General features: G+C 42.0%; 1 protein-coding gene and 1 long non-coding RNA gene across 3 annotated transcripts; one reads left to right on the top strand and one right to left on the bottom strand.

The window, feature by feature from the left end:
- Nucleotides 1-4084: 4084 nt before the first annotated feature.
- Nucleotides 4085-9380, bottom strand: LOC124871613 (ras-related protein Rab-17-like). Of its 2 annotated transcripts, none has more exons than XM_047371056.1 (6): nt 9062-9380; nt 8653-8978; nt 7642-7793; nt 7434-7559; nt 4583-4676; nt 4085-4405 (listed from the first exon to the last, which is right to left on the bottom strand). In XM_047371056.1, the coding sequence occupies exons 2-6, from the start codon at nt 8831-8833 to the stop codon at nt 4143-4145; spliced, it is 816 nt and encodes a 271-aa protein (XP_047227012.1). In that variant the 5' UTR covers nt 8834-8978; nt 9062-9380; the 3' UTR covers nt 4085-4142. The 2 variants fall into 2 exon arrangements, with proteins under 2 accessions (XP_047227012.1, XP_047227013.1); XM_047371057.1 differs by having other exon boundaries at nt 4085-4412; nt 9062-9372.
- LOC124871614 lies at nt 4604-7499 on the top strand. Its single transcript, XR_007039053.1, has 3 exons — nt 4604-4740; nt 5422-5490; nt 7365-7499. It is a non-coding gene; the product is annotated as an uncharacterized LOC124871614 (long non-coding RNA).
- Nucleotides 9381-10164: the final 784 nt, after the last annotated feature.

Here is a 10164-nt window from a genome sequence, read left to right as displayed (position 1 = left end):
CGTTTGAACTTTGGAAATGTTTCCATTCTCCAGTTTCTGTTTCTCCTCCTGCTTTGTGAGATCTGACCTTAGGTTCAAGAGTTTAATGATTTTTATTCTCATACAAGCTCACATTTACATGTTAAGGTATGAAATTCGGACTCAGGTCCCGGTTAAGAAGCCTAATACTTAAGTTAAAAAAACTAAGTATAACAAGCAAAACTAAATCTAACAATAAATAGCAATCAGTACAAATATATATGGAGCGATTATCAAAAATAAATAAATAATATATATATATATATATATATATATATATATTTATATATATATATATATATATATTTATATATTTATATATATACACACAAAGTTAACTAGTGAAGCTGAAATTAATGTTGTAAAGTATAAAATCCACATGTAAGGCATGAGGTAGTCCTTCATATTGCACCAATAAGTGAGGGAAATATTGCAGCTTTGGTAGGTGAAGCGTTTAGTGCAGGTCAGTGTGTAGTGAGAGAGTTTGACTCGAGTTCAGCAGCTTCAGAGAAGAAGATGTTGCTGACCCTGGTGGTCTCGCTCTGAATGCTTCTCAGCCGCCTGCCTGAGGGGAGGGGCTGCAGCAGCCTGTGTGCGGGATGGGAGGAGTCCTTCATGATGCGGAGGCCCCTCCCCCTGCATCGTGTAGATGTCCGAGGTGGCGTTCAGATCTGGGGACCACATGTCCAGTATTTCAGTGTTCTGATCTTTGAGTCACTTGATTATCACTTCCGTCTTGTGACCCGGTTCTCCATCAGGCTGGAAAACCCACTGTTAGAAGAACCCATTGTTCTCTGAGTCATCAGGGATCAGAACTTTGCTCCAGTCTGCTGTGATCCATGTTTGCTCTTCCTGCAGACTTTTAGTCCTTGATGGTTTTCTCGGACAGAAGTGGTTTCTTTGTTGCCCTGCTTGTCATGCAGATGCTGACAGTGTTGAGCAAGCTCTGCACTGGCGGCAACACTTTCCACTAGAGATGACCTTGAGCTTCCTGGACTCTCTTGGATGTCCCGAACCTTCTACCTTGCATCTGAACCTCTGATGTTGAAGTTCTTGATGATCCAGAAAAGCAGTTGTGATGTTCTCAGCAGCAGTTTCCAGCAGTTTCTTTATTTTCTATTAAACAGTTTAAGAGACAGAAATTAGAGGTCAAGTCTCTTTTTTCCTGGATTAACCCTAAACCAAAGTGTTAAAGATGTTCATGACAGGTTGGGTGTTGGTGGAGAACCCAAACACAGGCAGGAGACAGGCCCAGTTATGATGAAAATGAAGTAGAGTCCAAAATATTTTTACCAGAACTGAAAACATTCTGCCAACCCTGGTCCAGGAAGGGCATCCCAGATGTCTCCAGAGGGAGAGATCCAGGAGGATTCCCGCTCAGATTCCTGAACCAGCTTAGATGACTCTTTTTGGAGCACCAGAGCAGCAGTTCTACTCCTTGCTCCATCTGGATGACGGATCTCCTTACCCTTTCTTCAAAGCTGAGTCCAGCTACACTTTTGAGGAGGCTCCCCTCAGCATCTTGTATCCAGGATCTTGTTATTTTGATCATAACTCATGAGGACAGGGAGGATTGGGATGTAGACAGACCAGTAAGCTGAGAGCTTCACTGTTTGGTTCAACCTATTCTTGACCACCACAGAGCGGCACAGCACCTGAGGCTCCAATCCCTCTCTCCATCTCCTGCTACACCCTACCATCCCTCAGGAGCTAGACACCAAGTCACTTGAACTCCTCAGGTTGACGCAGGTTGAAGCAGAGACCTTCAGCAGCCTGTAGAACCTCCTTCCGCAGTTCTGTTTCTCAGAACATTGTGGAAGAACTTTGTTCTTCTCTTCTCTCCAATGTTGCTTTAGTTTGTTTTATTTCTGCTCAGCTGTGTGAAGGTCCCACCACATGTTGAGATCCGGACTTTGACTAGACCATTGCAAGTATTCTAGGTGTTTTTCACACAAACACAAAGAGACACCATCAGTCCCTCTGGAACATTGGTCTTCTTCAGCATAGTTCTTCTGCTGTTCTCCTGGTGGTCTATCATGAAAGATCTGAGGCATATTTTGAAACCAAAGCAGTAAAATTAAAGGCATCCAGCAGATAAACCATCTGTGAGGAGGGATGGAGAAGAGCTGGTTCCAGCAGATATCCAGCGCAGGCTTTTAAACATGTATGAATGTTGTGATGTGAACATTAATCAGTCCTGTGATCTTCTAAAGTGGTCCTCATGAGCACTTCTCCTGGTTTTGGCTTTTCTTTTTCTGTTTTTTCTCAACATGAGGATCGATTATTAAAGGACAGAAGCTGCAGAGTGGTGTATGAACCAAAGATGAGGAAAATGCAGAGTCACTGGTTGCTATGGTGATCACTGCCTCCTCTAGCAGCAGCAGCAGCCCACAGCACTACTCCTTTCATAAGACAGGACCAGAAGTTTAATCCTCAGTCAAACTGGGAGATCTGACAAGTTAAACAGAACTTTCTGGTCCAGTTCGTACAGAACCATTCAGAGCTGAAATCTACTGGGAGTGAATGAGTCTGGGCGTGTCTCTCTGCACTCTGGGCTCTGATTGGTCAGAAAACTGTAGGTCCTCCAGCAGTGGGAGACACTGGCTGGAAGGAGACAGGAACACCTACGACTGGATGGAGAAACTGGACTGTGGTTATAAAAAGAGCTTAAATCCAAATGGTTTTTAATATTTTACCGGGTCAGAACCATCATCACACTCTGAGCTTGAACATTCAGTTGGAAAATCTGAGAAAAATCCTGAAGCTTAAAGATTTATGTGGAAAAACTGGCCAAAAAAAAAGTCTCCACCTGGATTTAACTAAGCAAATAGGTGTGAGCCTCCCATTGGATAATTACTGCATGGGCCATTATGTTTCAGCTGGCAACAAGTTATTTAACCCCAACTGGTGCAATGAGTTGCTTTGCATTTCTTAAACAACCATGTCTAAAGACACATTCTGTGGTCGTGGAAAAGAGGTCAGTCTGTTTCAGACGGGTCAAATCATCAGCATGCATCAAGCAGAGAAAAACAACAGTAGAACTCCAGGCTGTTTAATAATGAAAGTAAGATCATTTCCTCAGGCACGATGCGAAGGGAACTCAAGGGATTGGGACTGAACAGCTGTGTAGCCTTAAGAAAACCAATAATCAGTGAGGCTAACCGGAAATAAAGGTCTTCAGTTTGCTAGGGAGCATAAAGATTGGACTCTGGAGCAATGGAAGAAGGTCATATGGTCTGATGAGTCCAGATTTACTGTGTTCCAGAGTGATGGGCGCATCAGGGTAAGAAGAGAGGCAGGTGAAGTGATGCCCCCATCATGCCTAGTACCTACTGAACCAGCCTGTAGGGTCAGTGCTATGATCTGTGGTTGCTGCAGGTGGTCAGGTCTGGGTTCAGTATGTGTTCAAAGACTGAGGTCAGCTGACTACCTGAATATACTGAATGACCAGGTCAGTCCATCAATGGATCTTTTCTGGTACGGGCATATTCCAAGATGATAATGCCAGGATTCAACGGGCTCTAAATGTGAAAGAGAGGTTCAGGGAGCATGAGACATCGTTCTCACACATTGGCCACCAACAGAGTCTAGACCTCAACCCCATGGAGAATCTTTGAGATGTGCTGGAGAAGGCTTTGACTCTACCGTCATCAATGCAAGATCTTTTTGAAAAATGAATGCAACACTGGGTGGAAATAAATCTTGTGACGTTGCAGAAGCTTATTGTAACAAAGCCACAGTGAATGGAGCCATAATTAAAGATAAAGGCGGTCCAACCAAATATGACCTTTTATGTGACCTTTTTTTTTTTGGTGGTGACTTTTGTTTTGGCCAGGCAATGTATCATCTGGATGATAACTGGGTCTGGCAAAGTCAACACTTTCTGTGACCCTTTGAACTTTGAATGATGGCTCTGATAAAAGGCTGCAGACTAATGAAAGTACCATGTATTACCAGCAAAACCATTGCTTTCCAGACTGAACCATTTGTTCTGGTGTCATTTTGTTTGGCTTTTCCAATCTTGTGGGAGGAGCAAGAAACCAAAGAGCAAGAAAATAAGCACAGCTAATAATTACAAAAGGTATTTACTTATTTATTGTTCATTATATGTAAGTTTTAAATGTTTAACAAGAGAACCTCGTGTTTGTCTTTGTCTGGATGATCTGGTGAAAGTGATCTGAACAAAACAGCATGCTGTGTTCTGGTTCTGTTTGATCAGGAAATACAAAAGATCCAGAAATATAACTCTGCAAAGGCTGAAGATCAGGGTCCAACTTTGCAGCAGGAGGAGAACGGATTGAACATGTTCCTTTGGTGCTGATCCAGCAGAGGGGTCTCCTGCCACTCTGACAGACCTCCCTGCTGCTCTCCGATGGACTCGTAGACCCTGTGGGCTGAACCAGAGCTGCGTTACCAAACGCTGAAACCTCCCAGCTGCTGCAGACGGCGGCATGAAGACATTTCAGAGTTCAAGCTGTGGAACACACAGCTTCCCTGAAAGGAAAAAAGGTGTCTGCTGCCCCCTAGTGGAACATCCCTACAGATTCTTGAAGCTTGAACTCACCCACAGCCATCAGCAGCTCGGTGACCTGATCTCCAGACAGAGCTGAGGTCTCTGTGAAGGACAGACCTTTAGAGCTGGCCAGACCCAGTCCTTCCTGTGGGACCACATGGAGAAATCATCACATGGATCTGCTGGAACTCACACTCTATGTTTCAAAGGTGTTGGAACGTTAACCCTGTTTTTAACCTTCTTTTTATTTCATCTAATTTTTACAAAAATACAAACAAAACAGGGAACTCACCTTTGTTCTGTTATACAGATTTAACTCCAGTTTTATTCTATTTTTTGTAGCATTTCATTATGTCTGTTTTGTGTTGTTGCACTTCTACTTTTAATTTAAATGTACAACTAAAATTAGCTTATATTTATTATGTCTGCTTTCATTCATGCCATCCAGTGGTGACTTGCGGCTATTCTTAGCGATACTTCAGCCCTCCTAAAATACAGCGATTTTATGAGGAATCCTCTTAAAACACCCAATATTTAACAAATCTGTTTGTTGGAATAGAACCAGGACCAAAGGAAGCTCAAGTCTTCATTGTCCCACCTGATTTTTTAGGTAGCTGTGCTCTGATTGGTTGGCTACTGTCAGCCTTGTGTTGCACAAAGTGTAGTCTGAGATTCCTGAGGTCAAAGGTGAAGTGATGGGATGTTTCTTGGGTTTGCAGCTTTGATTTGGTGAACTAAACACAAGTTTTAGCTTGTCTAGAAACCAGGAGATAAATCATGTTCACCTGATGCTGCATTATTAACACAAAAAAAATCAAAAAGGCCTTTTCTATATATGCACAGTTTTCACTATTTTTAAAGTCAGTCATTTTCTACCGCTTCTTCCATAGTGGGTCACGGGGGAGCTGGTGCCGATCTCCAGCAATCTACGGGCGAGAGACGAGGTCCATCCTGGACAGGTACTATTTTTATATTCATAGTAAATTATTTTAAGGTAAATCTTAGTTTAAATTATGACATGTTTCTTCTCATCTGATAGGTTATGTGCTAAATATTTATAATGAGTATAAATGTTGGTGGCTCACTATTATTATAGAGGATGACGTTTTAATCCAAGAAAACTTTATGAAATTATTTTCATTTATGCTTCAAAGTATGAAAGTCTCTAAATTTTATTTAAATAAATGAAACAAAAATGTGTTGAAGAGCATGGTGATGGTTGATTGGCTGAGGGCTGACCACCAATCAGAGCCAGAGACTGGGAAAAAAAAAAGTGGTAGATTCTGCTCTCTGATTGGCTGATCAATTCAAGGGTTGAATTACTAGTTTCAGCCTGTTGGTGGCGTCCTCCCCAACAGTCACAGTAACTGATGTGGTCCTTTGACAAAAAGAACTGCTCCCCCTTGTGGCTGTTCATGGAGTAGCTCATTGCTGAGCCAACTGATGATTTATAAACACAAATGACTGACCACATGTCAATGTTAGGTGGTGGATTTGCTTTAAGCTGAGGAAACACAGCTGAGTTCTCCTAAAGCATAGATGATGGTTTGCTCTGGTGCTGGAAGCCAGAAGAAGAAGAAATGTCGGGAGTTTGGCTGGAGATAAAAAGCTGATGATGCTGTTTGGAAAAATCTCTAAAATGTTTTTCTAACGTTTAAATCTTATTATCTCTGATTTTTATAGATCAAATTTCCTGAATGTGATTCCTGAATGAACGCAGAGAGCTTACCTGACCCAAATCAGACATTTTGAACATTATTCTTATTCAGGGTGAGCAACCAAAACTGAAGCGGCTGCAAGGCCTGATCTGAAAGTCTCAGTTTGTATGATCGCACTTTTAGAGAGAAATGTGTCATAGTTTTATTTTAATTATTACTATCATACCGTTAAGGCCAAAAGTATTCATTCCCCTGGCAGATTTAGACAGGAAATTATTTCCATTCTACCAAGAGGTTTGTTTGTTACAGGAAAATTATAAAAATGTAGCAGTTTTTATGTAGATTTAATTTAAAAATGATTTATCATCTTCTCAATCAGCGGAAAACACGTTATCCGCCTCACAATAATCAGACTTGCAGGTCTCCTCTGGTATTTATCTTTGCTAATGAGCTCTTTTAGGTTGGAAGGCCCCCTTACCATCACCCTAATCTTCAGCTCCCTCCACAGATTCTCCATCACGTTCAGGACTCTGGCTGCATCGCCCCAGATGTTCTTCTCAGTCAGCAGAGACATGGTTAAACTAAAAGATTAGTTCAAACCTAAATCTGCTGGGGTGTGAATACTTTTGGCCTTTACAGTACACCCAGCTGGGGGTGTTACCCACTGACCCAGTGAGTTACATGTTGACGCTGAAGGTCAACCCTGGATAAACCTGTTTGATTATTGATTATCAGCTGCTTATTGGGGGCTGAGCGCCCCTAAATATCAGCTCCTAGAGACACCCCTGGCTTCATCTGGTCATTTCTTACATTTTAATTCAATTGTGTTATTTGTACTTTTTATTTTATTTTATTTAACCAGATATCTGCAGCTCTGTTATTTTCTCATTTCTGCTGCTGTTGTCTTTCCTCAGTTCTTCCATCCTTAATATTATATTATTTATATATTTTATATTTTTCCTGCTTCTGTTTTCTTCCAGACCTTCATGTAAACCTTAAAGTGGTCTGGATTAAAGGTTCTCCAGACTTTGAGGATGTTTCCTTTGGACTTTGGTGCTGTTTCATTCGGTTTCGGTTCAGTTCTTGTGGAGAGTTTGGACCGAATCAGACCTAAGCCTTCATGTGAAAAGGACCATTCCTTGGTTGAACATCTGTTTCTTTCTGTTGTCCCTCAGATACAAGAACCGAACCTGGACTGAAGAGCAGCCAAAGTTGAAGTCTTTGTGTTTAGGTCTCATGCCTACCTCAGCTGAAACCTGCCGGTCCTGATCCAGGTCTCCCTTGTTGCCCACGAGACAAATGACCGTAGATCCTGGGATGTACTGTTTCTCCAGCTCCTTGATCCACAGCTGAGCTCTGATGAAGGTTTCCTGCAGCAGGAACAGGAGGAACAAGTCAGGAAAGATGAAGCACGCTCAGATGTTTCCACAGTGGGGCGTCTGCTCCACTCACCCTTTTGGAGATGTCGTAAACAACGAGAGCAGCATGGGCTCCTCTGTAGTACAGCGGGGTCACGCTGTGGTATTTTTCCTGCCCTGCTGTGTCCCAGATCTCAAAGCGAAGTGTGACGTTGTTCAGGTGTAACACCTGGGTTAAATAGGCACCTGGAGGCAGCAACCAATCAGATTAGAGACATTTAATCAGAGGAGAATCTGCTTGAGGATGAGCTGATTTCCCTGCTGGACCTCTGACCTTCATAAGCTGACCTCAGAGAAGCTGCACAATAGATGAATAGAGTTTATGTTGTATAATAAGTGCTATATGAATTATATTAGACTAACTTCTACGGAGGCCAGTTTGGACAAACTTCATCTAATTGAAATGTCTTGGCTGATGCTGAGATTTGAATTTAAAACAAGGATTAATATCTTCATACTTAAAATATGTTAAAAACTGATTCTGATGGCGTCCAAATGGTCCCTGCTTCCCTTCTCTGCCTGTGTAGGAATGTCAGAATAATGAACTGTCGCAGGTTTTTACAGCAAGAAGACGTTTTTCTGCTCAGTTTGTCGGTTTTTTTCAACAGCAGACCCGAGTCGGGTTTATTTGGGTTCCACCTGAGGGCCCAGAGATCACAGCAGAGCCATAAACATGTTTCATTTCTGATCAATAAATTAAACGAACCACAGCCAATCAAATCACTTCTCTGTTCAAATCAGTTCAATTTTTCACAGAGTTAAATTGTTCGAAATGATCCTTTATTAAACATTAATTAGCATTAAATCCTGATCCAGCATTTTATGTCAGAAGGATTTTAAAACCTGATTCTGCACAGATTTCATTTATTTGAATGGATTTTTAAAGGTAGATTTCTCCTTGTTCTGCTTTTTTTTTAAAAAAAAAAAACGTTTCTGGTTCTGGCTGCAGCTTTTTATTCAGAAAACAACGAATTGAAATGATTTTACTTCCTAACAGGTCACCCAGAAACGTGATCATTTGGTGCTGTTTTCCTCGGAAACTCACAGCCCACAGTAGGTGACGTGTTCTTGAACTGGTCCTTTCCGAACCTCAAAGCCAGGCTGGACTTTCCAACCCCGGAGCTTCCGAGCAGGACCATCTTCACCCTGAGGGTCCGGACCGGTCTGCTCACAAAGTCACTTTGCTGCTGTGCTCCTTTTGCCACCGTCAGCTGAGTTTCCCCCATCAAAGAGGTGGAAGATAGAGCCAAAACAGCAAGAAACCACAGGAATAGACGGGAAATAAACCCAAACCAGTCCCGAACCAGCAGGAGAAGCAGTGCTGAAGAGTTCTGGGTTTGTTGCCAGAGTCTGATTCTGTGGCGGCTTCACCTTGAAAATGAAAGTAAAATCAAACTTCAGTGTTTAAGAAGAAATGGGAATGATTTCACTTCCTCCTGCAGGCTGCAGCTCACCCTGAGCCCCAGACACGCTGAGGAACATGCAGACTGAGAAGGTTCACTTCTGCTGGTCTTCCAAACTTTGGGAACATCTGAGAAACATCAGGATCTTTGAGTTTTTCAGTCTTTTTGCAGGTCTCTGTACAACTCCTGTTGTTACACTGAATGAACACAGGGGGGCAGCATTCTACATCTTTTGGAAACTCAGTGAAGTCCATCCCAGGTCTTAGGATTGGTTCTGGACGGACACTTCAGTCCAAAATATATTTAAGAAACGACCCAGAATCAGACTAAAACATTCAGAGACGTTCTAATTCACAACACAGAAGAGTTCATCTCACGTTTTTAGTTCACAGAAGATCTCCATGTGGATCAGAACATGTTCTCTAACTCTCACACTTAAATCAAGTTGGCAGAACCGTTTTCTTTCTTTAACATCATATTGAAAAAACTAGGAGCTTCCTGAAAACTAGTTTGGACATTTGCTAAATGCAGTTAAAAGTCTTCAGCTGATTCAAAATGCTGCAGCAAGAGTTCTGATGAAAATTAAAAAGAGAGATCATATTTCTCCTATTTTAGATTCCCTTCATTGGCTCCCTGTTAAATCCAGAATAGAATTTAAAATTCTCCTACTACTCTCCCGTTTTGCATTATTTGCTCTTATTTCTGCTTTTAACTTCATGTCTTTATTGGTGGAGATGTTACCATTAATTGTGTCCCCTCATTGTTTCTTTTTCCTATGGAAAGTACTCCTGGTCCAGTGTGTCAGTGCTTTTCTGTCTCCTCCTTCCTCCGCCACAGATCGTTGTTCACACTGAGCCTGGTTCTGTTTGTGTTGACGGATTCTCCATATTTTCTACCATGGAGGATTGCAGTGAACTGGAAACGTAAACGGTGACGTAGAAACGAGCTGAATTAAACAGAACACTTTTAACTGTCTGACAGCAGCAGGGATCTGTAAATAACTACAAACACATAATAAAGTCACTATAGACCTGGTTGTGACCAACCCACACACGGTACTAGTTCTAAACTGTAGCTGGCGTGTGTGTGTGTGTGTGTGTGTGTGTGTGTGTGTGTGTGTGTGTTTCTCTTTAAGAAGCTCCAGACTGTTTTTA

This window comes from Girardinichthys multiradiatus, chromosome 7 (assembly GCF_021462225.1).
Source record: "Girardinichthys multiradiatus isolate DD_20200921_A chromosome 7, DD_fGirMul_XY1, whole genome shotgun sequence".
In the NCBI taxonomy this organism is placed as follows: Eukaryota; Metazoa; Chordata; class Actinopteri; order Cyprinodontiformes; family Goodeidae; genus Girardinichthys; species Girardinichthys multiradiatus.
This window is presented reverse-complemented; position numbering and strand designations above follow the sequence as displayed.